The sequence below is a fragment of the Paramacrobiotus metropolitanus genome, unplaced genomic scaffold (assembly GCF_019649055.1).
Source record: "Paramacrobiotus metropolitanus isolate TYO unplaced genomic scaffold, Prichtersi_v1.0 Parri_scaffold0000026, whole genome shotgun sequence".
Taxonomy (NCBI): Eukaryota; Metazoa; Tardigrada; class Eutardigrada; order Parachela; family Macrobiotidae; genus Paramacrobiotus; species Paramacrobiotus metropolitanus.
Genome location: NW_026570246.1, coordinates 832,237 through 859,543, shown reverse-complemented (window position 1 = coordinate 859,543; position 27,307 = coordinate 832,237). Strand labels below are relative to the sequence as shown.

The window sequence follows — 27,307 nt, the reverse complement described above, 5'->3', positions numbered from 1 at the left end:
TGCTCACTTGTTCTGAATAAAATTCAGTTAGCGTGATTTTTGTTCTGAAAGTGTTGCAAATAAATTTTAAAAATGGATTACACATTATCAGATATTGATATGGCTGACTTGATAGCGGATGGTGATTGGGATGATGATGATGGTAATATGCAGTTAGATGATGATACTTTGCGTGATGCCGCGCTATTAGCAGCAGCAGATGACTGGGAGTATGAAGATCCCGTGCCCCAGTGGGGTGGTAGTGCGTGCATAGCTGATAGTGTTGACGTTCGGTGCATCGGTCGTAAATATTCTCGAAAGTTTCGTGTTCATCTTAACACTTTTGATATTCAAGTTTCCGAGTTAAAGGATATTCCACACAGTGATATTCCGCAAACTATTTGGTGTATTCTTGAGTACATTTTGTCTGTTGTTTTAACTGGTGTAAGCGACCATGACGCGGTACGCCTACGTGTAGATTCTCGTCATTTTAATCGCCCTTTGTACACGTCCTTGACGCTACGGTCTGAACTCAGTGTAAAACGTTGGATGGCTGATATTCAGCGCGTTTTGAATAGTCATGAAGAGTTCATCATTGATGATTCCTTCCAAATTTTTGTCCAGCATACGGAAATTCCTGTGGGTCGCTGTCTCAAGGATGTACCTGCATTGCTAATGCGGCGGTTGAAGAAGATGAAGTCCGTGGTGGTTGTGGACGGCAACGATGACCTTTGTATGGCGCGCGCCTTGATGATTGGTAAAGCCTTAGCCGACAACGACCAGAAGCTATTCCGAAGCCTGCGACGTGGTAAGCGAAAGATTACAAAGTTAGCCAAGCAGCTTATCCAGGAAGCCGGTTTACCAGAGCGGCCGTACAGTCTGAGTGATATCCCCGCGTTCGAAAGAGTTCTTACGAAATATCGCATTATTGTGGCTAGTGTTGATCATGCGAACGCGATAGTCCATAAAGGTCATAAGCATAAGAAGACCATAATTCTGCTGCATCATGATGGTCATTTCGATCTTTTGAAATCGTTGCCGGCGTTTTTTAAGCAGAGTTACTGGTGTTTTGACTGTATGAAGGGGTACGATAATCGCATCCATCACCGTTGTAGTGCTTATTGTTCTTTATGCCTTCGTGTTGATTGCCCGCGAGATGCAGTTAATCCGATTGTTTGTGGGGACTGTAATCGTACTTTTCCTGGGCAAGATTGTTTTAATTACCACAAGGTCGGTAGTGCAAAGGGTCGGCATCGACAACGTAAAGCTATCTGTGCGACCGTGAGGCTGTGTGCCCAGTGCCGATGTATTTACTCCAATGCCCGGCGAAAGCCGGACAATCCCCATCGTTGCGGTGAGACCAAATGCAAGACATGCGGTGTGTTTGACCTCCCGGCTGATCATCGCTGCTACATGCGTCCCAAGCCGTTTACGTTGGACCGGAAGACGAAATGCAGCGCCTCCAAGTTTTTGTATTTTGATTTTGAAACTTATGTTTCATCGTCAGGCGACCTTGTGCCCAACTTGGCGGTATGTTTTGACGCTGCATATATTTCATAGTGTAACTACAAAATGCTGTGTTATAATAGGTGGTGCAGAATGACGAGGGGGTTGAATGGATTTTCCCGGACTCTGTTAGCGATATTGGCCAGGACGTTACCGATGACCTTTGCGCATTCCTTTTCCAGGAAAACCACCATGGTTATTACGTCATTGCCCACAATTTTAAGGTATTCTGTCCAGACAGTTCATTTAGATTCACTCTGGTATATCGGACTGCTTTTCATAGGGGTTTGACGGATACTTTATCCTCAACTGGTTGCTGCGTAATGGCATCGTCCCAAAGGTCATCATGAATGGCGGCAAGATTTTGATGTTGGACGTCCCGGCACCGTACAACATCCACTTCCGTGACAGCTACAACTACAATCCGCAAAGTTTGTCCAAATGGCCGGCGACCTTTGGATTGCAGAATGCCAGCAAGGGAACCTTTCCCCACCGATTCAATCGGCCCGAGAACTGGAACCGCGTTGTGCCTTTTCCTTCCAAGGACGAGTACGGTTATGGCAGTATGAAGATGAAGGACCGGATGGATTTTGACCGGTGGTACGATGCGGAGTTTGCGGCCAAGGGCGGAGTTTTTGATTTTCGGAAAGAGTTCGTTCAGTATTGTCAGAATGACGTTACGGTATTGCGTCAGTGTTGCCAGCAGTTTGCCCAGCTCTTCACGGACATTAGTGATGGCCTGAATCCTTTTGTCTCGGCCGCCACCATTGCCGGAGTCTGCAGCGTGTACTGGCGGACCTTCCTGTTGAAGCCGGAGCAGATCGGCCTGATTCCCAACCAGGGCTTCGGACGCAACCGCCCACAGTCCGCCAAGGCCCTTCGTTGGCTACAGTGGATGGAAGCCGAAGGTCAGTGCGAAATTCAGTCAAAGGTCACCGGCTCAGAGCACAAGATCGGCTCGTACTTTGTGGACGGATTTTGTGTCCAGACGAATACGGTTTACGAATTTCACGGCTGTTGGTTCCACGGCTGTCCTCAGTGCTTTGCCGGCAATACCGTGCATCCATACCGCGGCCTAAAGATGTCGGACGTTTACCGGGAAACCATGGACCGCGACCAGTATTTTAAAGATATGGGATACAAGGTAATTGTCGTATGGGAACATGAGTATGACAGGATGCGCGTCACTGACCCCGAATTCAACGATTATGTTCGCACCGTCAACATTCAAGTCGGAATCAATCCGCGGGATGCCTTCTACGGTGGACGCACCAACGCGGTCAAGCTCCATCACAAGGTGGTGGAGGATGAACGGATCTGTTACTACGACGTCTGCAGCGAATATCCGTTCGTCAACAAGACCAAACGGTATCCCACCGGACATCCGATCATCATCACCAAGGATTTTGCGGATCCGCGCAGTTACTTTGGCCTTATGTCTTGCAAGGTGCTGCCGCCCGATGACCTGTACTTGCCCATCCTTCCGTACCGTAGCAAGGACAAGTTGACCTTTCCACTTTGTCGGACCTGTGCCGACCAGCGCATCAACGCCCCTTGTGAGCACGAGCCGCACGAGCGCGCGCTGACTGGCACATGGTGTACACCGGAAATCGCGGCAGCGCTGGACCGTGGTTACGTCATCGCGGAAATCTATGAGGTATGGCACTTTGACCAGCACGAAGACCGCCTCTTTGAAGGATACATCAACAAATTCCTAAAGATCAAGACCGAGGCCAGTGGATGGCCGACGGACGTTACGACCGAAGACCAAAAGACCCAATACATCCAGGAATACCAAGCCAAAGAAGCCATACAGTTGGACAGTGAGAAGGTGCAGGAAAATCCCGGTTTGCGCTCCTTGGCCAAACTGATGCTGAATAGGTAAGTAGGTTACAGGATTCCCACTTCATGAGCAGTATTTATGTTTTGTTGTAGCTTTTGGGGCCGCTTGGGTATGCAGAACAACAAGTTGACCACGGAGTACGTTAGTGACCCGGCCCGTTTTTACGAACTGCTGCTGTCCGGCCAGTACCATGTCCACTCGTGGGATCTTTTTGGAGAAGAAGTCCTGCAGGTCATGTACACCAAGGAGGAAGGCTTCATTGAAGATAATCCTAGCACGAATGTTGTACTTGCTGCGTAAGTACTAGTGACCTCGCACGTTTCTGGCCATGACCTTTCTTGTTTTGACCGTGACCTTTCCCAGTTTCTAACTGACCGCAGGTTTACAACTTGTTGGGCTCGGCTGCATTTACTGCAGTTCATGGAACAGGTCCAGGACCGACTGTTATATTTCGATACCGGTCAGTCAAAGACGTGCTGCGTTATACACGATCCGCAATTGCACTGTTATATTGCAGACTCTATTATCTTCGTGGACCGACCCGACCAGCCCAAGCCGGAAACGGGCAAGTTTTTGGGTGACCTTACGGACGAACTGAAACCCGGACAGTACATTACCGAATTCGTTAGCCTGGGTCCGAAAACATACGCGTACAGGACTAATGATGACGTCAGCATCGTTAAGCTTAAAGGTTTTACTCTCAATGGAGCTACTAGTGAACTGATCAATTTTGAGCGCATGTTGTCGATGTTGGATACTTCAGAAGAAGTGAATGTTAATTATCCTGATTCTATACAGCGCCATAAGCCCAGTTTGACTTTGCGGCAGCGCGACATGTCTAAGAAGTTTCGTATGACCTATGACAAGCGCCGAATTGTTGAGAATTGGAACACTTTACCGTTTGGCTATGTACCAAAGTGAATAAACAATAAAATCTGACGTTTGACGTTTTAATTCATTTTGCAATGGTAATTACAGTAGGTCGACAAAACCGCAGCAAATCAACATTACAAAATCAATTAGTAACTATTAAAGTCAGAACATCAACAGCATTAAATACATATTCCGACTGCCCCATCTCCCACTGGTTGGAAGGAGAACTGCCAATGTAAGGACTGGATTCAGGAGTCTTGTGTTGATCTTTAGTCCGCTTTTGTTGCAGAAATGACTGCCGCGACAAGTCGTAGGAGGGAGTTCACGAAAGGTCAGCCCGTAATGTTGTAGATAGCAGTGGCATTACATGCTGTGTCGTTCACGCAGAGGTCCAACAGCCGAGGGCGGTGGGCAATAACTTTTATAATATTTTCAAGGCAGACGAACGTTATTAGAATAACAATCAACATTAACCACAATAAACCAATACAAAACTTTCCGAGGCGGTTGTCGATGCGCTCGACCAGGTCCAGCCTGGGAATCATGCCCTGTAAATTCGCCATTTTGCTCTCTTAGGCGTTCACTGTTCACTTAAATAATTACAAACTGAACTTGAAATACTCATCTGCTGTGTTGGTAAGACTCTGCGTAGGTTAGCCACCGTGTCGCTCAGCCACTGTGTCGGTTAGCTACCGCGTCGGTTAGCCACCGTGTGGCTTAACCACTATACCACCGGAAACAAACGAAATAAAAGCCGTAATTTTCCTTGATTTCTTTTCCTTTTTAAATAATAAACGAAAATGAGTTTCATGGAAAGTTTTGGCTGTTCCGAGTACGCCACGTACGAAGCGCGATTGGCAACGTATAGTGACTGGTGTCATCCTTGCAGGCTTAACGCGTCGCGCTCGTTGGCAGAGGCAGGGTTCATATATTCGGCCACATGCTTTGCAACGTGTTTCCACTGCAAGCGCACTCTGTCGGACGACTGGGAGGATGGGATGGATGCGTGGAAAAAGCACGTGTACCTCAATCCATTCTGCGGATACGTGAGGGCCATGCGCGGGCGGGCGTGGGTGGACCGTGTGTACGACCTGGCATGGGGAGGAGCCCAGCCTTTGGATTGGTGGACGTAGACATTTAAGTGTTTTCGACCAATTGTGTGCGTTTGAAAGCGCTTTTGTACGTCTAACTGTTGTTTTTTTTTATGCGCAAACATGTATTCAGTGCTTGATAGTGATCCACGTTTTAAGGCATGCTTTGGCTGTTGTGTATGCGGACCGACTATGTCGGGAAAAAGTGAATTTGTGTTTAATTTAATTAAAAACCGAGAGCAGATGATAGACCGACCGCCTGATCGCATTGTGTATTGTTATGGTGAATATCAGAAAGGATTTGATCTGCTACTAGAGGCAGAGCCGGAAGTGGAATTTGTTAAGGGCATAGAAGAAGTACTAGCCAATGATGATTTTTTTAATACTAATCAACACACGCTGCTTATTATTGACGACTTGTCACACGTAATTAACAAGGATATGCGATGTACAAAGTTATTTACGCAAGGCATACATCACAAAAATGTATCCGTGATTTTGATCCTTCAAAATCTCTATAAACAGGGAAAAGCGATGAGAGACATTATGCTAAATTGCCAGTATCTAGTACTGTTTAAGAACGTGCGTGACGTAAATCAGATTAGTACACTGGCTCGTCAGATGGGTCTACCGCACCTGGTGGACGCTTACCGAAAGGTCACTTCGGAGGCGTACCAGCCAATCATTCTGGACTTGAGAAGTAACTGCCCCGACTATTTAAGGGTGCGGTCTCATGTGATGCCGGATCAGTATATGCGGATTTATTTAAGTAAGAACAACAGTACCCTGCCAAAGCCATGTCGGAAAGAGTGAAGACCTTAGCGCCCTACATTATTACTTTACGGAGTCTGAGGCCGAAACAGCGGAAGGTTTTACTAGAGTATGTTAATCGGAACCAGCTGAAAGGGATAGAGGAGATTGCAGTCAATATTATTAAAAATACCATTACCTTGCCGCCGGCTCATCTGGATACCTGTAAACGACACCGAAAGTCCCTGAGGCTCTTGGCACTACGCCGATACCCGATCAAGAAAAAGCGAAAGATCCTGCAGCAGGGCGGATTCATTGGAGCACTTTTACCCGTCATTGCCGGTGTGCTAAGCAGTTTAATCGGCAATGGATGAATTTTTAATTGTACCTAAGCGAATAATGGACGACCGCCTGGCCAATAAAATTCAGTTGAACAAGCAACCTCCGGAGGCGGTAGAAGTGATATCCCTAGACAATTTAGTTGCCAAGATCGTTAACCGTAATGATATAAGCGAGTACGAGAAGGCCAACCAGCTATCTTCAACGTTAGAGCGCTTTCTTGCACTGAAGCCACGTGCGATTCCCGAAGAAAACCCCATCCAAGTGCCCAAGTACGTCGCGCCAAAACCACCCGAGCCGGCTAAAGAGCCCAAACGCAAAGTACCCAGGCGTCAGTTGAGTCCGCCCACTACACCAGCAGAAGTTGACCACCAGGAAATTTTTCATACACCACCATCCGGTCGACTGCGTGCCCGCAAAACAAAAGGAGGGCAAAAAGGCGCAGGCAATCCACGAGCCAAGTGGATAACCTTACCGTAGCATGTCCTCTTTTCTGCCATCAGTTCTACGCCTTTGCCGAGTTTTCCGGATAAATTGTGTCTCAACGTGTTGCAATGAATCAACTCCTGAAAAAATATCTGGACGCAAAAAATCCCGGAAGCTTTGGCGGCGTAGAAAGGTTTTATCAAGCGACAAAGCAACACAAACTGAACCGTGGGAAGGCCCAGGAGCTGTTGGAGGAACTGGATGAGTACACGGTAACAAAGGACCGTTCGAAACGTTTTAAACGCAATCAAATTGTGGTCACGGACCTTCAAATGCAGTATCAAATTGACTTGGCTGATTTTTCTAAATATTACAAAGAGAATGATGGTATAAAATATCTGTTGTTTGCCATAGACTGCTTTTCTAAAAATCTATGTGTGGTTCAAATGAAAAGCAAAAATGCTACGGAAACAAGAAATGCTTTGCAAAAGTGTTTGATGACTTGGGTGAACCGATGCGTGTACAGACTGATAAAGGGCGCGAATTTGTGAATGATATTGTTCAGTCATTTCTGAAATCCAAAAGAGTGGAATTTTTTACATCCGAGAATGAAGATATAAAATGTGCCATGGTGGAGAGAGTAATACGCACTATAAAATCACGCATGGTCCGGCTATTCAGACACCGAGTGTCCACACGCTATACCGATAAGCTCAATGACCTGGTGCATTCGTACAACCGTTCTGTCCACCGCGCTCACGGCATGCGCCCTGTTGATGTCACCGAAGAAAATTCATTGGAAGTATTTAACAAGCTGTACAAAGACACTGTCGCTGAAGAACCCAAGTTTAAAGTGGACGATACGGTTCGTCTAGCTGTTAACAAGGGAAAATTAGACAAAGGATATAATTATAATTTCAAAGAAGAAATATTCACCATTGCCAAAGTCGTACGGCACAAGATTCCTGTATATCGGCTAAAAGATGAGCACGGTGTAATTATTAAAGGGCAATTTTACGAGAAAGAATTATCACGCGTGCGGAATGTAGAGAATAAAGAGCATACTATTGATTTTGTAATCAAACGGCGAAAAGGTAAAGCACTAGTACGGTGGTTGGGATACGGGCCGGAACACGACTCGTGGGTCAGTGAAAAATGTTTGAAGGATCGCCATTCTACTTAACGCTACCCAGCGATGTCAACAGTTTCACCGAAAATACTGCATCGGACTGGACAACACGCCTTAAGCATCCCATATCACTCAAAGGGCGCTGGGAAATGGCTTTGGTGGAATTTCAGTGCAATAATTCTTTATATACTCTGAGTCATGACCAGCATATTATTCTGGATACTGTATATGGCCTGGAGTATACTAGAGTCTGGGATAAAGAGAAAGAGGCCAATACGGATCGGTTAGTAGAAATACTAGGGCGGAGTTCGTATACTGAGGACATAGTAGTGCCCGCTGGTAATTATAAAAATGTGGCGGCAATACTGGAGGTGATCAACAAGAACGCACCAGTGATGAGCATGAAGAGCCCTTATTTCCGCGTCAACGGAAGCCTTCTCAAGAACTTGAGCATTTTGCCAGAAAATAAGTATGTGCAAATGCAACTCGATAGCCATAATAATCAACGGGTCAAAATTACTGTTGGAACACCACGAACAACCGTGTATTTTCCCCCGGAATCCATGGCATTGCAGAAAATACTGGGATTTCGAAAATCACACCTAACAACAGACTTTTGGGATCTCACCCCACAAAAGGCAGATTTTTTGGCTGTTGATGGCGTTGTCGAAACGTTTATAGAAAAATGCAAGGATGAAAATTATTCCGAAACTCGGGAATTTATTGCTGATCAAGCGGCTAATGCCCATTTGCAAAATCAGAATTTATTTGTTTATTGTGATGTGGCTGACTACAGTTTAATTGGCGATACTGCAGCGCAGTTTTTGCGTAATGTACCTATTAGAGGCGGTACGGATCCTCTCGTGGAAGCAAGGTTCGACAAGGCCCATTATGTCCCTGTTATTGCTCAGCATTTTGAGACAGTGCACTTGACATTGGCTGATGACCTGGGAGAAAACGCCAAGTTCGAGAACGGCAAATCGTTGGTGAAATTGCATTTCCGACCGCAGAAGCTGTTTTAAAATGCCTTTAGTACCGTATGTTCCTGACCCACGGCGGTATGAAGACGTTTTCGTGGCGCAGACTGGTGGTAGCCCTCTTCTGCGCTATCGTGGTACTTTGCAGAATGGTTCTGGTTTTGCGCAAGTATTAAAGAATATTATTGCTAAGATTTCTTCATTTGCTAAACCTATTATACGAAGAGCGGCACCGCATGCTAAGGCAGCACTCGAAGCAGCAACACCGCACTTGCAAGAAGCAGCCACCGGAGCTATTAAAGACGTTGCTGCACAAGCCAGCGAAGCTATTAGTAGACGGATGCAGCAAGGCGAAGGTGTGCGGAGAAAGCGTACTCGTAAAGCCCGTAAAACTTCAAAGCGTGCCCGTAGAATTCCCCCGACAAATATTCCTGATTTTCTGTAATCATGGCTATGATGATGATGCCCAATTCGGAGCCAGCAATGCAGTTGGAAAATCAGCTCTTTGCTTTGCCTGCAACATTGACCGACCGATGGCGCACTGAACACGAGAAACTTAATCCTACAACGATATTTACCGAGGATGGGACGGCTGGCGATATTAACTTCTACATTCCTCCTAGTACGGCCGGACTGTTGAGTTTAGGTGACATGGTACTGGAGTTGGAAGTGGCAATAAAGGTCAAGAAAAATAACCAGAATAATTTTGAAATAATCACTGCCGCTGAGGGGGTGGCCCCGGTGAACAATTTTCTGCATTCAATATTCCAATCGGTTCATGTAACGGTGGCTAATCGCCTCATCTCGGACGCGGCAACATTTTATCCGTATCGCGCTTATTTTGAATCATTGTTATTTCATTCTCCGGAAGCGCAATTTTCGCAATTAAGCTCAGCGGGCTATGCGCTGGATTTGCCGGGAAAAATGAACAATCAGACCGATAACACTGGTGAAGTATGGCGGCATGACCTTTTTGGGAAGGGAGAATATGTACAATTATCCGGAAAAATATTTGCCGATTTATTTGACCAAAGCAAACCGCTCTGTACGGGCATTCCTGTCCAAATACGATTAGTTATGAACCGGCCAGAATTTTGCCTACGTGTTTGGGATGCCGATAAAGATACCAAAACATACAAACCATTCATTCGGAATGCTCGGTTATCAGTACGCCGTTATATTCCGGCTCCGGACTTTATGACCGCTGTAGCCGGCCAGTTACTGAATCGCACGGTTAAGTACCACATTGAACGGATTGTCATGCGGGTGGCCGACATTCCGAAGAACACCCAAAGTACTGTAGTGACCAATCTGCAGATTGGTCAAATTCCTAAGGTGGTATTCATTGGTTTCCTGGACAGCGAAGATTTTCACGGCAATTACCAGAAAAATCCATTTAATTTTCACCATTTCGACGTACGGCAGATAAGTGTGGAAGTGGATGGACAAAGTTATCCGACCAAACCATACAATGCTGATTTTGCGAAAAATCAGTCATTGGAATGTTACGATGGGTTGCTGGATGCACTGGGCGCAAAAAACCATCCCACCGGATGCTGGTCGGTCAATCGTAATGGCTATAACGAAGGATACGCTATTTTCGGTTTTGATTTGACACCTGGTCATACGGGGCGTGGACCGTTGACTTTAATCAAACAGGGAAATTTAAGTGTGTCGGTGACCTTTGCAAAGTCACATGCTAAATCGCTGATGATGGTGTGCATGATGGTGTTTGATAGTATTATTGAGTTTAACCAGCATCGTCAATTGATTGCTGACTTCTCAACATGAACTCGGAACAATTATCGGCGGCCATGCGGGCTAACCCTATTACTAGCTCGACATTCCGTGGTGTGTTTGCTGCCGATGAAGTACCAATGGATCTACAGCCTTATCCTGCATCATGTATCGTCAATACGGACCCAGCAAAGCAGCCGGGAGAGCATTGGGTAGCCATATACCAGGACCAAGCCAGTGTCATTGAATTTTTCGACTCGAATGGGAAATTACCGGCGTACTACAGCAACGCACTCAGGCAAAGATTTTCTGGTAGTGTTAGACTAGTGACCCAAGGCGAAGTGTTGCAGTCTGAATTTTCTACTGTGTGTGGACAGTACTGTATGTTTTTATTTTACAGAGGTGCAGTGGTCAGCCATTTGGCTCAATTGTTAAAATGTTTACTGATAATAAGGCGAGCAATGACAAGATGGTTTGCCGAACTGTTAATCATTATTTCCAGCTTAATACAGAAATATGCAATAGCAAATTTCTAGAAAAACAGATTGTTCGTGCATTAATATGAAATAAATAACCAGTAATTACGGCATGCAGCGTTACGCGTTACATCATCATTTTATCCAACTGGGCACGCACTTCCTTACGGAACTGTGCCAAGTAGCCATCAACATCTAAATCAATACACTGACCCACATCAAGCTGATTAAGCAACAACAACACACCATGAATCTGCTTCTTTTCCAGAACGTCCTTTTCGGCAGTGTTCCATTCTTCATCTGTAGCGATTCCGCGCATCGGCGTACGACCAGTCGCATTTTCACGGTGCTCACGAATATTGCGGAACATAATTTCAGCCAATTCCTAATAATTAAATCGGACCAGTGTGAAAACCTGACGGTTTAAAAATAACAAAGTGCAAAAACTGACAGCTCAAAAATTATATGTTGTAAAATACACGCATCGCAAAAATTACACATTGTTAAAAACCGACAATTAAAAATGACAGTGTAAATTGTAACAAGTAAAATTAAAATAATTGTACGTATTCAACTAACCTGTTTCAACGAAACGGAAGCGAGACCAGGCTTGGGATCCGCGGCGACATCGTGAGCTTCGTTGGTGTCCCGGATCTCCTTCAGCAGCGTAAAGTCCACCACCAGTTCCTTGAGTCCTTCGTAGGCCTTCCGACCGAAAGAAATACCGACCTTGGTTGGGTACAAATCTTTGTTAGGCGACAGGTTGAAACGGCGTACAGTGGCCAGGTCCATGTTGTTGTAGCGGCTCCACTGGAAGTACAGGTTGTCGTCCAGGCAGTAGTGAGGAGACAGCTTTCCATTATCGAACAACGGCGGGCACGACGAGACCAAGTCGGCTTTACCAGTCAGCATTAATCCACAGAGGCGCAAAAAGTTGTTGATGGTCATGGCGATGTACTTGTTGGCATCCACAGGTTTAAAGGTGCCATCCGGCTGCTCTTTGAATTCGGCTAGGACCACCTTCGTCCCTCCTCCAACCAGCGAACCAGGGCAAACTTGTCGAACCCGATTTTGTAGACGGGCAGTCCCTGTTCAGTAAAGGCGTAGCGGGCATGCTTGCCGGTAAGAACGGATGCGCTGTTGCTGCTGCTGCTGGCGATGTCGGATTTCTTTTGGCGCTTGATAGGTTCCAGCTGCGTCCGGTCTTTGGAGATCTTCATGGTGATCTTGCGCTTAGGATTCTTTCGGGCCGGGGTCGAGGTCGACGGGATATCAGCAAGAAATTCCATTATTGAAAAATGTTGTTAAAACAAAAGGTCACCAGCGATTTTCAAAGTTAGATCAAAAAGGAAAACAAAACTGAAAACTGTTTTTCAGGGCTCTGGCTGTAGACTGATTTTATACTGATAAGTGGTTAAAGCTCATCCACCAAATCGTTAGGCTAGCACTGTGTAAGTTAGCCACTGCAGTGTGTACGTTAGCCACTGCGTCGGTTAGCTACACCATTGCGTATGTTAGCCACTGCGTCGGCTAGCTACACCATTGTGTAGGTTAGCCACAAGAGCACTGCCAATACACTTCAAATACGAGCTACAGCAAAATCAGTTGTCACATTTGGATTTGATGTTCACTTGTCTTATTAGAGTGCTGTCAAAATGGCTGTTCCCTGTGTTGTTGATGCTAAATATGTTGAGATTCAAAATGTTAAAGTGTTTAAGCATTTTGCTATTATTTGTCCTGAGAAAGGCAAGAGTATGTTCGCGACAGTTTTCCATCCATCTAAGAAATACATTGTTGAAGAATATGGATTACGTAATGTGAACAAGGGTGTTATATTTGGCATGCAATTGTCAGAAAATATCCGCAGCCTGCGTAATACGATCGATACCTGGTACTCTGTTATGTTTGACGATTTCGGTGACGAACACGATTGTGGCCTTCCTCATTGTAAGGGCGAGCGTCAGTACGATGTGCAGTTTTATGCAAAGGGTGCAGACAAGTGTGCCGTCCTAGCCAGCATTCTGAAGCCAGCGACCGTTCTCAACCTGGACGATTTGAAGTGTCCATCGTTTTGCCAGCTGTCCAGTGAACGTCCAGACAAGTGGAATAAGCCTGTTGCGTACGCCAGATGGTTGGAGGGGTACCTGAACCAGAAGACCTGCACGACCTGCATGAGAGAGCGACCGGATACCAAGAAAGAGCTGACCCAAGATGAATGCGAATGCGGAACCGTCCACTGGATCGGTAAGAGTATTTGTACCGTAAGAATCCTTACGAATCGTTAGTCATTTGTACCAGTTGATTTTGCATATACGTAGTAGCAATGGTACTCGTATTAACAGACTGTCAAGGTGACCAATGTTGTGGCGACTGCGGAGCTAAACTGCATCTTGGACCTCGCTCAGTTGGAGAAGACACTGTCGATGGCCCAGTACCTACCGCATAGATTTTCCGGTTTACTCCTCCGGACACTGCATCCCATTAAAGGTCACTGTCAACTATATGCTAATGGCCGGATTACAGTCAACGGCGGCACATCTAGACGGGAGTCCTGCGCTCTCTTGCATTATTTTACTAGTGTATTACGTCAGTATGGTTATCGCTGTATGGTTACAAATTATCGTATTGTTAATGTAATTGGTTCCTTTAACTTTGGTCAGAAGTTAAATCTGGAAAGTATTAGTAATCGCCTGCAGTTATCCTATACTCCTGAATTATTTACTGGTTTGCCTATTCGCTTATCCGCATGCACTGCTGTTCTTTTCATTCGGGAAATGTAATTTTCTGGGCGCAAAGTCTGTGGAGTGCTTGAATGCAGCGTTAACGGAATTAAAATCAAAGCTGTGAACAACCGTCGCTTCGCTCGCCCTGTGTTGGTACCAGTACGATCGTTCACCTAGTACACTGCACTCAAAAGCAACTTACAAATCGATAAGCCAGCTCGTGCTGACTTGGTTGATAGAGATGACTCTAGTACGAAAACGAAGATAATAGTTTTCCCAACTTAGTTCCCAAAGCCAACTTTGAAAAGTTTGTTCTGCAGAACTCAGACCTTTTGGAGAAGCAAAATGCAATGGTAGATTCAAAGTGTTTCCTGTGATGTGATTGGTCCAGCAGCTAACTGGAACCAGCCAATCACGATTTTTCTTTCCGAATTATCGAAATTATTTTTCCCACGCTGGAAATTCATTTTTTTAATTCGATTTTCTATTTATTAATAGAATTATTAATTCTAATTTTTAAAAAGTTGGCTGATAGAGCCGATCCTGCTGCTTCGGTTATTTTTTGAGTGCAGTTTCCGCTTCATCTGTGAAAATCGGAAAGATTTTTTTCTATAAACGCTGATATGTACATGCTTTGTCGTTCGTGCTTCGACAGCGTGAGAACGAACCCAAGACTTCATACAACTGGAAATGGCTGCGGCAATAATTTAGAAATGGTTTACTTTAATAATCGCTTTCCATTATTTACAGCACACACGTTACACAAAAGTTACGAAAGTGTTAAGGCAAATTTGGCAAAGATGGGCATCTAGTTGTCCAGTTACGTACATTATTAATTATTGTAGTTGTTGTCCTCACACAAGCATTGCCACGGTAGACACAAATTGGAGTGTTTATTTATAATTGTATTAAAACCCAAAAAGCCTTCTTAACCCTACCAAATGAGTACAAAAGTTGAAAAACTAGCTGTAAGAAAAATATAAGAAGCTTTAGACTCAGATTTTTGGCAGAAAAAATTTTGAAACCAGCGCGCCAGTAACGTTACTGGCACCGGCACCGTACGATACTACGAGTGCTAGTTTTTGTCTCTGATGACTTCCCATGAGCAGTGGGCACACCACCGCAGCACAATAAAAATTGTCACGTCTGAAAACGGAAAATTTTGATGACACAAGTTGACTCACAAATTACCGAAGTTATTCAAACACATTGGATTGCAGTTGCTGGAATTTGGAGTGCCTTGTGTAGTCAGTAGTCTGAACAAGCTTCATCCTCTTCACACATTCCTCAGGAACACAGTGCAATTCAGTGGAGTCCAGAGCCGGCCTTGAGCCCGCTTGATTCCAGGTTGAAGAGTGCGTCAAGACTCGAAAGATCTGCGATTCTCCAGTATGATAGTCATAATGTGATTCCCGTGGAAAAGCTTTGCTTGTGCCTTGTGGTACCTACTTTATTCGGCATCTTCTGTTGGCCTGGTTCTTCCAGTTCCAGGTGGCCCTTTCTGATACGCATCACTACCTAAACGGTAATTGCAGTTTCGTCTGGATACCTCAAACTCAGAATTGCGTTACTTTACTTAATTTAAGGAAACACGAGAGTACTTTACTTACTGCTGGCATTTGGTAACTGCAGAGAATGAGTCTTTCCAAGTTTGTTCTGAAACGCGATATGCTGACGGTGCTAATGAGCGGGGATATGTCCGCAGTGGTGGATGTTGGAACCTTCACAGTTCCAGCTGGATGCTTATTGCAGGCAAGATCCTTTAACGACGAGACCAACCAGGTAATGGTTTTATTGTATATACCAGACAAATTTATTGCATATACCAGACAAACAGTGCATACAAATTTAAGATGATGTATGTGGCAGGTGGTTTTGGAGTCGCTGGACGAATTCAACGGCGTATCTCAGGGACTGTTCGTGCAGGCGATGGAGAAGGATCTGATTGAGATCAGTTTGTTCACCACGATGCTGCTGCGTGCGGAAAAACAGCATCGTCTGCGTCTGTTGGTATGCCGCGACGAGAATTGGCTGGAAGAAGCCATTCATATCTTCGAAGAATCCGATGTGTTGGTGTCGTGCGGAGCGGCACAACTGCATGGCACAGTGCGCTATGTGGGACCGCTGCAGAAACTTCCGCCGGGCAAGGTCGGCGATGAGAAATGGTTCGGTGTGGAGGTGACGTACAGCAATGTGGATCTGCTGCGCCAACTGGTACCCACCGCCGGTGATGGATCTCCGCATTTCAAGTGTGAAAACGGCCGTGGATTGTACGTAACGATTTGCTCAATACGCCTGGCCGATGTGATAATGGAAGTGCCTTTCGAGGGGAAGAAGCCGTTCTCTGCGCGCACCAGAAAATCGGAGACGCTCAAACAAGTGCAGAACGAAGGTTGGTTGTAGCAGTAAATGGTGGAGTTGCCTAAGACTGATTCGCTAGATTCTATGATTTGCGTTGGATTCAATGCGTAAAACGTCAACATTCATCATATTATGAAGTAAGCTATTTTATTTACTCGTATTTCTTTTTCGAATTGATGTTTTATTTTTATTCTTATATTAAATTTAATTCGTTTTAAAATTTGTATCGGTATTTTGAGAAAAGAGGGTAACTGTTCTCAACAAAATCGTGTATCTGACTTCTTATGCTGTGGTAAAAAACAAAGTGACGGAGAACCGCTCCTTTTGCTGATACTCTTATGCTGTGGTAAAAAACAAAGTGACGGAGAACCGCTCCTTTTGCTATTATGTTACACATTCTAGGTTTTTTACATAACTGGTTTGTTGATTTTTTTTGTATAAATGAATCATATTTGAATTCCAGTATCACGGAAGGGTTTTGGAATGAAGCCAGGATGGTCGAAGGAGTTCGATGTTGCGCCCAAGGCATCAGCAACAGTTCCCGCCATTTCATCCACTGTGATTCCTACCTATGAGATCAACGACCGAGTGGTGTGGATCAAGGATGATAACCGGCACGTCAGGGGCACAGTAAGGTTTATTGGTGAAGTAGGCGGAAGTCGGGGAAGCGGACGGAAGATGGCTTTGGAACTGGTAGGCTTTTGGACTTAGCGCTACAAGAAATAGAACTGCTTATGATATTGTGAAGATCATAAGCAGCTGATCACAACGTTGTAATGGTTTAGGATTCACCGGAAGGCGATGATGATTTCACGGGCATGCATAACGCCATTGCCACCTTCAAAGTTCAGCAGCGGTATGGCGTCTTCAGGGACGAAGAAGACCTGTTAAAACAGTTGATGCGAGAGAACGACTACGGGTACTGCCAAACACCTGCCGCACCAGTCGTCGACAAGGATGGTTCAAAAAAAGCGGAGAAGGTGAAGGATAAAGAACAAGATAAAAAATTGAAAAAAGGCGATCGGGTGGTATGGTATGACAAGGAAGGAGTGGCAGTTCCTGGTGAAGTCAAATTTGTCGGTAATGTGCCAGAGAAGAAGAAAGACAAAAGCGTTGTGGAAAAAGTTGGCGTCCTATTGGCAAGTGTTTTGCTCGATTCAAAATAAGTCGTAGGGCATACTGTCCCGGCGCGACTATTTCCGGTTTTGTTTTCAGGATGTCCCAAAGGGGGATAAAAATTTCGAAGGCAAATCAGCGGACGGAAAACAGTTATTCCCATGCAAGAAGGGCCATGGCATACTTGTTGGGGTCTACGAATTGATGTTGGAAAGTGACTATAAGGCAACACTCCCGGCTTCATATCCGGAAACTCCACAGTCCGCTCGTGAGGAAAACCCTTTTGAGCTTCTTCGAGGAAAAGAATTGGAAGTTGGCGATGAGGTGATGTGGATTGTCAAGGCTGGTGAGGATGGCGATGACGTACAACCGGAACGTGGAACAATCAGATACATTGGCTCGGAGTTTCCTGACAAATACGTTGTTGAATTTGTGAGTTTATTGTTTTCTCAACTTTGGGAAATCTTCTTTTACTAATACAGATCTGTAACTGAAAACGATGTTTTACTACATGTACGAGTATTAATTTTATATCTTCGTTTTACTCCTTTTAAATTGTAATATTAAAGATTTGATTCAGAGGTTTCATGCTGTTAATTCATATTTTTATAGAATCGTATGATGGAACTGGGTAATTTTAGGTGGCAACTAAGCGATTACCTACTAATTAGTATCCATCAAAATGTCTGCTAAATTACGGTGATAAATAGATGAGTTTTGTTTTTCTGTTCAGAGAAACAAAGTGGGACAAGAGAACTGGACAGGCAAACACAGAAAGAAGCAGCTCTTCGAAAGTAAACCGGGACATGCTAGAGTTATGGCGCGCGAGGAACTGATGTTGTATGACGAATTCAAAGCGCGGTTAATGGGAGGAGTAACTGCCCCGAGTGTTCCTGTGGAGAAATCCCCACCTCCTTCATCGCAGCCAGCGCGAGCACCAGAGCCTTCGCCGGATGACTTGGTGACCCATCATCAGTCCCACGGCGACTTCGAATTAGGGGACCGAGTGGCCGTGGTTGAACCGGAGAAGCCGCTGATAATTGGTACGCTGCGCTGGATCGGTGTGGCTAAGCGTATTTCCAATCAGTACATGTACGGAGTTGAAACGGTAAGTCAGTAGCAGGCGGCTACGAGATGAGAACGTAACGCTCTTTAAAATTTGCACTGCATTTTCTTGTAGGACGAGCAAGTTGGTGAACACGATAATATGGCGTTCGGAGGTATTATTGGGGACGCGCAGTCCGGTTACGCCATTGCATTCAACTGCAAACCTGGTTACGGCAAGTTCGCCTCCACAAAGGACGTGAAAAAGTTGAAGGATCTTGAAATTTCGGATCCCAAACGACCGGAAATCAATTTCAGAGTAGGAGATCGTGTGATTTTACTGCGAGAGGGCGGTCCGGTTGGCACTGTGCGATGGAAGGACGTGGATGGACATTATCCTGTTGGATCGGCTGTTGGAGTGCAACTGGTATGGGCTATGAAGCTTATTTTCTTTACTTCGTTATAAAAAATCAACGGCAAATGAGCAGCGACGAATTTCTTTCTAAAACATTATTTCTAGTAGAAGAAATTGTTAGAATACTGGAAAGAATGCGTAAGGGTTTTTTTTTGCTAGGGTTGTGGTTGGTATTGCTGCATTTCTGTTTGTGCAGGATAAGCCGTTAAGCCCCGAAAATGCGTCGGAATACTCAGGTGTATTGAAAAACGGATCGCACACAACTGACCTGCATTGCCCTGCGGGATGTGGAATTTTTGTTGGATGTGATGAAATTGTCCCATGTGATGATGCGGAAGATGTGAAAAACAGTGAAGAGGGTGGTTGGACTGTAGTTGGTGCAAAAAAAGAGCCCCAGCCTAGTGTTGCTCCGGCTGCTCAACTTGTTTCTTCGGTGTCGCCATCGGTGACGCACCCAGTGTTCCCAGGCACTATCTCCAATCCGAAACAGCCACTACTCCCACCCCCAACTCCTGTAGCAGAATTTGTCATCGTAATGAACGGCCGTGTTTTCACGTATTTTGACGGCCAAAAGGTATACGGGACTGTGAAATGGCTAAGCCAAAGCACAAAAGAAGCCGGAGTAATTTGGGTATGTTGTCAACCTATTTATAGACCTTAATAAGATTGGTGTGAAGTATGAACCTATTTATAGGCCTTAATAAGATTCGCTATACCTATGACAAATCTCGTGTAGTTTTGCTTCTCGATCAATGCACTTGTCCTATATTTAAATCCTGCATGCATTGATTGTTTCACCGTTAAATATTGCTGTCTTTAACGATATTTGAGCACTGTAACGAATTTTGGTCTTCTGTTATTATAGGAAACGTATGTGCCTGGAACGCCTGGTGGCATTCATAACGGAATCAAGCTGTTTGACGCCCCTCCTGGTTATGGCTCTACCGTTCTCGTGGATGTACTGCATCCAGTGAAAGAGCAACCCGGAATGCCTTCTACTTTTAACCCGGGATTCATTCCACCTCCGCAGCGCCCGCAATTTCTACCGGGATTACCGATGATGCAGCCTATAGTGCCATTAATGCAGCCAGCATTGTTCCCACCCATTATTCCGCTTCGACCACAAGCTCCTTTATCGCCGCCTCGGGCAGCGTATCCAGTCGCAGGGCAGTTCGTGCCTCCGCGAGCAGGTGTTTTCCCAGCTGCAAATTCTCTGCAGCCGATTTTAATGCAGCCACCGCGACCTTCTTCCAGAACCGAAGTGGAAGAAGCTATTCGGCGGGCCGATGTAAGTTGAAAATATGAATTTATGATGTCCAATGTGCTCCGTTTAAAGATGATATATCCGTTTTATAAAGTCATGTGATTGGACTGTAAGAAGGTATTCGGAATTAAGAACTGTATAATTAGTAAGTTGTATTTGAAATTGAAGATAATGTAAGTTTTTTCACCAGTTTCATGCTGAAACCCTATATGTTCTTGAATGGTAAGGGTAACATGTTTTACAGGAAATGGAAAAGCTGTTATCTGAGCGTCAAAGCCACGTTGAAATCTTTCGCATGCACATGGAAGAGCAATTTAAAGAAGAAGACGTTATGGTTAAAATTGATCCGAAATTTAAAAACACTTCGGGTTTTGTGAAAATTCTCCCCCGAACCGATGAGCCTTATCCTGTTGTCCACATTGCCAACGGGGAATTTGATTTAGTTCGCACTGTTCGAGAAGTTCAGTATTTTCCTCCAGTGTTTATTCATTTTGAAGTTCCGGATCGCTACCCAAATGTTGCCCCTGTTATGAGGGTGGAGTGTAATTATGTGCCACAGGCTAATATTCTGAATATGGTAAACGGTATTTTGGATCAGTGGAGAGTATGCCAAAATGACGGAAATCAAAGTCCATTGTATGAGGCTCTTCGGGTGGTGCGAAATAACGTGATGGCGTTGTTTGGTGTTCCATCTGGAATGACCATCACCAGTCGGGGTGTTTCGGAGTCGGGTTTTTTGGAGCGGGATGTCTTAGGATTGTGCGTGTTCGACAATGATAAGGAAGCGCGGGTCCATTTTGAAAGAATCCATAAATTCAATGACAAAAAGATTAAGGATGTTGAGGAACGCGATAAGGTCAATTGATGAAAAATGTCGAAGATGACTATTACAAATTTGATTTTGTTTACAGTATTGCACTTGAACCATTTTTAGTGACATTGTGTTGGAAGGTAATACTTGGGTTAACCGAATCTGGCTTCACTGACTTCTCAAGCGTGCTTTATATTGCCCTTAAATTTTCCATGTGATGTTGGAAGACTGTCTTTTCTGGCATTCATCGTATCATGTTTCGGTTTTCAGATGTGCAAAGTGGTAAACTGTAAAGAAGTTTGTGTTTTTCATAAAAGTGCAGCTAAAACACGCTGGTGAAGCAGTGAATTATGCCGGATTCTAGAACTCTGAGGCGAAAAAGTTTTTTTATATTTGTAATCCACTAAACTTGATAATTCTTTGATACTTCTTCCGTTTAGTTCACGCACAAAGGTCACGGTTTTTCAAACCCAGATTGATATTTTTTAATCGCTGATGATTTCTCAGTCAAAAGTTACGTTTAGCGGTAGACGCCGGTAGTCAACAACGAACGTTTTTTATCCAAAAACAGGCTGCAACCTTTTTATCTTCAGGTGGAATGCTCCATCTGTGCAGATCGAGTTGCTCAGTTGGAATTGTCCGACTTTTCGGCGGCATGCCCACATTTATTCTGCCGCGGTTGCATTACTAACCATGTGCGGGCCCAAGTGGAGCAGGGGAACACTACTGCCATACGCTGTCCTGGTGACGGGTGCGATGTCCAGACCACGTTACATGAAGTGAGTGGATTAGGAATTTTAGCATTCAGCCGTTTCTCCGCGTTATGCAGCCATGTTGCTTCGGCGGTTTTTTTGTGATACGGAACATGTTTGCACACTAGCGTTAGCATTTTGTTACTACACGTTTCTCAGAGGCTCCATGTTTTTCGCTTTTGTAGCTGGCTGACGTAGTCAGTCGTGACGTTTTTGAAGCATTTGGCGGAAAGCTGCTGGACCAAAGCTTAGCCACCATGAACGATATTATGCGCTGCCCTCACTGTACTCACGCAGTGGTGTTCGAGGCGGAAATGCTGCCCCAGAACGAGCGTTATATCACCTGTCCTGATCCCAAATGCGGGAAGCAGTATTGTCCTTGGTGCCGCGGAAAAGACCATGGCGATCAGCCCTGCATGACCTTTGGTATGTGATTATTAAGTTGTATTTGTTTCGATATTGTGTGCTACGACTCGAATAATTTGATATTATATTGTCTAAAATTTTACGTAATGTAGCCTGCCAAATCTTCGAACTTGAAACTTAGTTTTTTTATAAATTTGCATTTTTTATAAGTTACTGTTTTTGCTATAGAGCAAAAACGCGAGCTACGAAATTCATACGTCAATGGGAGTGCCGAGGAGAAAGCCCGACTGGAACAGCTGCACGGGAAAGACAACATTAAACACGCCATTGAAGATTTTGACGCCGAAGAAACCATCCGTACTAAATGCAAAATTTGTCCAAATTGCAAGACTCCAACTGAAGTGAGTGTTTGCTGACAACTCAGGGTGGTGGGAGCGGTTTTTCTGTTGTCTGCTTCTTGTCCCCGCTTTAGACCGTTCAACAGCAGCTCCCTTGTACGATCCTTGGCACTGTGGTATTCGATTGTAGGCCACAATTGTGGCGTAATATCGTTTAGAGATGCATTTGATTGTTTGTAGAAAGCTGATGGTTGTAATCACATGACCTGTCCCAGATGCCACACCCATTTCTGCTGGCTGTGTGGTCAGCAGATGCCGGAACGGGATCCGTACAGTCACTTTGCAAACGGTCAATGCAACATGTACCAGCAAGGTGGAGTCTTGGGTAACTTTTTGGGTAATATCCGGCCGATGGCTCGACCTCGTGCGGGTTACCAGCAGCTGAACCGTCAGCCACATATATTTCGAGCGGGTTATGCTCGGCCGCAACCCCATAGACAACTGGACGAGCGGTTCATGCGCGACTTCCTAGAACGACATCGGTACCCAGATTTTAATCGGAATATGCAGTTGAATCGTCTGGCGCGTCTCCCGGAGCATGGCCAACAAACAGATCAAGAGCAGATTCAGGAGCAAGCATGGCGTCATCCAGAGCTGTATATATTTGAATAAGACTATGTACGCAAGGGTGACACTTCAGTACGAGTACCATAATGGTTATCTCGTCGTCTTCTACAGTGGTGTTGGAGTTACTGAGTAGCATTTGTTGCAAATCTAATCGAACTACAGTGCCAAGGTCGTTATAATTTGCGCTTAATTTCAAGTGTTTATACGTATTAATGTGTTTATACTATTAATAATAGTTTTTGCATGGTACTGGTAGTCCGCTATCATTAGCTTGATGATTTTATACTAACTTGTACTTTACATATGCCGCAGAAAATATGTACATGCGAAGCATTCATACGAAGTTATTCTTTGACGACCGTATACAGTGCTTCAGTTCGCATGGTAATTTTGCCGAACTTAAGTGAAAAAATGTCAACTTAACTATTGCTGCATTAGATGAGAACTTTGTTTTTTGGAGCTGGTAGCCTGTTGAATAACTGCGCCTGCCTTTGTTGTAGAAAATTGAAGGATGCAACCGGTTGCAGTGTACTCAGTGCAGCACTAATTTCTGTTGGATTTGCGGTGTTCTTTTGGATAAAACGAATCCCTATAGCCACTTTGATCGAGTGGTCGGAGGATGTCCGAAGTTTGATAAAAGATAAGGCCTTTTTGATACAACACACCTTGTCACTTTTTTATCTTTCACTTTGTATATTGCACGCACACTACCGTATTATTTTTGAATTATAAAAGAGTAACAGAGTTCCACGGTAGCTACTGCTCTTTTCCGCTTTTTTATAATCGCTGTTAATAGGTACACTGTATCATTGCACTCTCTGGAATGGGAATATTAGTTTTGTGACTTCTGTCATAATTCGAATGTGGCTAAAGGTCATACTTGCATTCTTCGGCTTTCGTATGTGTGACAGTTCACTGATAAAAATTAATAATTTTGTGATTTTAGTTTTTTTAGATGTCGTCTAATGGTTGGTGAGATTGTGCGGTGTTTTTTGTACTAAACTTCTTATGTGCGAATCATGTTTTTCGGGTTAGCTTCTGCGGTACACAAGTACTTACGAATAAATTACTGAAAACAACAAATGTGATGTATAATAGACACAATAAATAATATAAATTCAATATAGAAGTACACGTTAGCAGAATGTACAGCTGCTCGCATTATGCGACAAAGAAAAACAAATAACAAGTTAACAATCCCTGAATCCACAAGGGCTGATCGATTACTCATATTTACAGATACCACATTTAAAGAACTGCGCTGTTTAAATATACTGATAAGCGCACATGCTGCCGATAACACTTGCGTAACGCTGTTCAAAAGTCGCGGCCGATACTGACTTCTGTCGCGTTGTCTTCTGCGCTGGCAGTGCATCCTCTAATTTCACCTGGGTAATATTTGGCTGAATTTCAAAATCATGCTTCTCTTCTGGCACGGTTATTCGGGCAAGGGTTAAGGAACTTTCCAAACTGGAGTAAACTGCGGAAGCCGAAGGCAAATCTGCGTTCTTGTCTCGCAATAGCTCCGCTAACGCCGGGATAAAATGAGGCATAATTGGCCCGTCAGGAATTTCCAAAAACGATACACCATTCGAGCGACCATAGGAAAACTACATGAAAAAGTTGACGTGTAAAATCAAAAATCAGATACCACAAATTAGGAAATCTAATTCACCGTCGAAAAACAAACGACTACTGATTTAGTAACCCAAACCAAATGCGCCATACACCCAGATTCTCGTTACGGTACCATAAACCCTGTGAGGAAAGCTTGATTTATCTTACTTACTGACAGCGAGATGATTAAAGAAATCATAAGGATCACATGGAATTATGCCCTAACCTCCAGCTTTCTTGATGTAGCATTCGCAAATGTAACAGGGGCGATCAGCGTTGGAGGCACATTGACCAACAACCCACCACTAGGTTGCAATGATTTCTCTTTTGCCAAAGCCGTTACAAACGACTCCACTTCAGCTCCATCCAAAGCCACGATGGATTCCGGACGGGAGTCGATTAAATTTTCCAGGGAGTTTTTGTTAGTCGTATCGATGATCTTTCCAACAGACAAGCAGGTTTCTTTAATCCATTGAATATTCATACCACCTTGCCCATGTTTTTCGCTCTCACTACTGGTATCCAACCTAAAGACAACCATAATTTTTCACCGGAATGTCACTAATCGCAGTGCAGCATAGCCGAGTTAAGACACAGGAGCAAAAAAAACTAGTGCAGTCGGTATATCTGAAAGGATAATGTTAAAAACGATGATAATATTAACTTGTTACTTCAAAAACCATCATTTCACCAACTGCTTACTCATCGATTGATTTGTCCGCACACTGTCCGTCAGTAGGTGGTCTGAGTGGCATTCGAAAAGCAATGCCATGAATGTCCATTGTATCTCGGAAACCGCTTGTCGTGGGCGTGATGTATCCACAACATCTGTCCGCGCCGCTTAATTTCCGACTTAGAAATAAGGCTATCCACTGATGCGATACAACGTAAAAGAACGGGCATTCTCCGCTTGTCAAATTGTCCAACAATTCCAACAGACTAGTAGACCATTCTTTTTGCAAATCAGGCATCACTTTCTGCCAATCAATGCTCGCTTCCCTGCAAAATATAATACATCTGAAAGACGAGGACTTGCGAGTTCGAAACGTTCACGGAACCGTACATCGAAAACACTGCTTGTCGAGGAAACGTTTTCACGCCGTTGAGGAAAGGGAAGATATAATACTGCAGCAGCCGCATGAATCGGCTACCGGCTGCTTGGCCTTCTCCTTTCTGCAACAACAAAAAAAGTTTACGGAAAAAAAAACACGTGGAAAATTATTTTACCATGTACCGTTGGCTTGATCCGTTTCGTCCGATCTTGCGGCGTCAGCGCACTTAACCATTTCAGGTCATTTGAAATGGTTATGCGTAATTTAGTTTTTAGGCTCCAATCGTAATAATCTTTATATGGAACGAAAGCCTGCAATCAGTTCAGTTTAATAACTTTATTTATCAAGAAATAAATGAGCAAGCGCTCTGACGAAAAATAACAATTCTAAAACACCAATGCCTATCTACAGAGTATTAACAATAAGCGCATTTAGGATTTATCACATAAATACACAGTAAACAAATCAACATACATTAAGAAAACTGAAACCTAGCCAGAAGAATGAAATAAAAAATTTCATAAACCTCAAAAACTTAACTACTCTTTATATTTCCATATATGGAATGTGATCTAAAAAATATATTTCCTAACTTTTCCTTAATTTAAAATTAAAGAAAATAGCAACGTATGGCAGACTGTGGTAGTTAGTTAATTCAAACCTCTTTGTAGGCAACAGGCTGATTAACTGACGCGGACTGCACGATGTTACGCGCATGGCCGGGTTCCTGTAAACCGGATGCCAGATACGCAGTTCTGGCGTCTTGTCTTTTCAGGCGATCCACCAGCGAACTGGCTTCGATGACTATACTATACGGCACCGTCGACGGCCCTTCCAACTGCGTAAATTGTGTGCTGTCCGAGGTGGAATCATCGCGATAAAACGGATTGGCCAGCAACGGTTTTTTGTAGGCGCTGCTGCTCTGTGAATTGGGACTGTCAAAACCGCTGTCACTTTCGTCGTCCAGAAGGTGCCGCTTGAACGACAACTTCTCCTCGCAGCGTTTAGCGCGGAACTTGCTCAAAGAGACCTGTGGGCGCAATCCCGATGAAGTGGAGCGTGGCAGTTCCAAACTGCTACGGCTGCTTGCAACGGCGCCCGCCGACCAACTGTTGGATTTGCGCGGAGATGGTGCAACGGTCTTTTTCTCCTAGTTCATGATGCGGATGAAGGGATGATGTGGCGTGCTGAGAAACTATCTAAACTTACCTTGGAGGGGGTCGCCAGCTTACGGCCCGACATGATAGCTTCCGAACATCCAACTCGAAGAGCGTCCTCAAACGGTTTCAAACGTTCATGTAGCGTATCTCAAAAATTAACGACTCACGGCTGTCTCAGACAGTCTGTCTGTAAGTGTAGTGTTTCGAATCGCTGCACTGACATTCACAAATCGCGTGGAAAAGCAATTAACCAGAACTATGAGACTCTTACTTCAAAATAAAACATTTTCAAAAAGAACTTTTACGTAGAAAATCACTGAAAATGGACGTTTTCCTCTAACAGACCAATGATCTAACAAATAAAGTTATAAAAATTCAAATCTTTTTGGGCCTTTTAGTTTTGAATTTTGATTATTGAAGTTTTGATACTTGCAAGGAGAAAGGAGCTGTCGCTCTTTGACTTGAAATGAAAACGCGGCACTACTGGTTACCGCCTGTAGGAGGCAGTTTGGAAGCTTTAAATGGTGCTATGCGA

General features: G+C 44.3%; 6 protein-coding genes and 1 long non-coding RNA gene across 9 annotated transcripts; 5 read left to right on the top strand and 2 right to left on the bottom strand.

Annotated features, from left to right (window-relative positions):
- The first annotated feature begins 433 nt into the window (after nt 1–433).
- Nucleotides 434–4,249, top strand: LOC129587874 (uncharacterized). The gene is made up of 9 exons (XM_055481817.1): nt 434–441; nt 558–787; nt 1,095–1,165; nt 1,279–1,509; nt 1,569–1,709; nt 1,769–3,366; nt 3,421–3,624; nt 3,709–3,788; nt 3,846–4,249. The coding sequence occupies exons 1-9, from the start codon at nt 434–436 to the stop codon at nt 4,247–4,249; spliced, it is 2,967 nt and encodes a 988-aa protein (XP_055337792.1).
- A 42-nt stretch (nt 4,250–4,291) lies between these two features.
- LOC129587853 (uncharacterized) lies at nt 4,292–5,525 on the top strand. The gene is made up of 3 exons (XR_008690414.1): nt 4,292–4,436; nt 4,491–4,532; nt 5,091–5,525. It is a non-coding gene; the product is annotated as an uncharacterized LOC129587853 (long non-coding RNA).
- A 3,835-nt stretch (nt 5,526–9,360) lies between these two features.
- Nucleotides 9,361–10,704, top strand: LOC129587873 (uncharacterized protein F54H12.2-like). Its single transcript, XM_055481816.1, has one exon. It carries the CDS (start codon nt 9,361–9,363, stop codon nt 10,702–10,704), a length of 1,344 nt encoding a protein of 447 aa, XP_055337791.1.
- A 428-nt stretch (nt 10,705–11,132) lies between these two features.
- On the bottom strand, nt 11,133–12,460 carry LOC129587850 (uncharacterized). The gene is made up of 2 exons (XM_055481792.1): nt 11,706–12,460; nt 11,133–11,511 (listed from the first exon to the last, which is right to left on the bottom strand). Exons 1-2 carry the CDS (start codon nt 12,072–12,074, stop codon nt 11,254–11,256), a joined length of 627 nt encoding a protein of 208 aa, XP_055337767.1. The 5' UTR covers nt 12,075–12,460; the 3' UTR covers nt 11,133–11,253.
- A 62-nt stretch (nt 12,461–12,522) lies between these two features.
- On the top strand, nt 12,523–13,875 carry LOC129587846 (uncharacterized). Its single transcript, XM_055481786.1, has 2 exons — nt 12,523–13,370; nt 13,469–13,875. Exons 1-2 carry the CDS (start codon nt 12,782–12,784, stop codon nt 13,570–13,572), a joined length of 693 nt encoding a protein of 230 aa, XP_055337761.1. The 5' UTR covers nt 12,523–12,781; the 3' UTR covers nt 13,573–13,875.
- A 1,103-nt stretch (nt 13,876–14,978) lies between these two features.
- On the top strand, nt 14,979–24,016 carry LOC129587832 (uncharacterized). 3 transcript variants are annotated; one of them, XM_055481763.1, is made up of 16 exons: nt 14,979–15,374; nt 15,482–15,631; nt 15,719–16,241; nt 16,674–16,903; nt 16,996–17,349; nt 17,426–17,758; nt 18,060–18,434; nt 18,507–18,797; nt 18,982–19,416; nt 19,651–20,073; nt 20,294–20,905; nt 21,454–21,639; nt 21,798–22,038; nt 22,207–22,379; nt 22,557–22,994; nt 23,444–23,584. In XM_055481763.1, exons 2-15 carry the CDS (start codon nt 15,485–15,487, stop codon nt 22,986–22,988), a joined length of 4,755 nt encoding a protein of 1,584 aa, XP_055337738.1. In that variant the 5' UTR covers nt 14,979–15,374; nt 15,482–15,484; the 3' UTR covers nt 22,989–22,994; nt 23,444–23,584. The 3 variants fall into 3 exon arrangements, with proteins under 3 accessions (XP_055337738.1, XP_055337739.1, XP_055337740.1); XM_055481764.1 differs by having other exon boundaries at nt 14,979–15,383; nt 15,490–15,631; XM_055481765.1 differs by lacking the exon at nt 22,557–22,994 and having other exon boundaries at nt 14,981–15,374; nt 23,444–24,016.
- Nucleotides 23,953–27,191, bottom strand: LOC129587834 (protein downstream neighbor of son homolog). Its single transcript, XM_055481768.1, has 7 exons — nt 26,822–27,191; nt 26,274–26,762; nt 25,795–25,923; nt 25,624–25,733; nt 25,263–25,559; nt 24,787–25,087; nt 23,953–24,553 (listed from the first exon to the last, which is right to left on the bottom strand). Exons 1-7 carry the CDS (start codon nt 26,852–26,854, stop codon nt 24,209–24,211), a joined length of 1,704 nt encoding a protein of 567 aa, XP_055337743.1. The 5' UTR covers nt 26,855–27,191; the 3' UTR covers nt 23,953–24,208.
- Between the last annotated feature and the right edge of the window lie 116 nt (nt 27,192–27,307).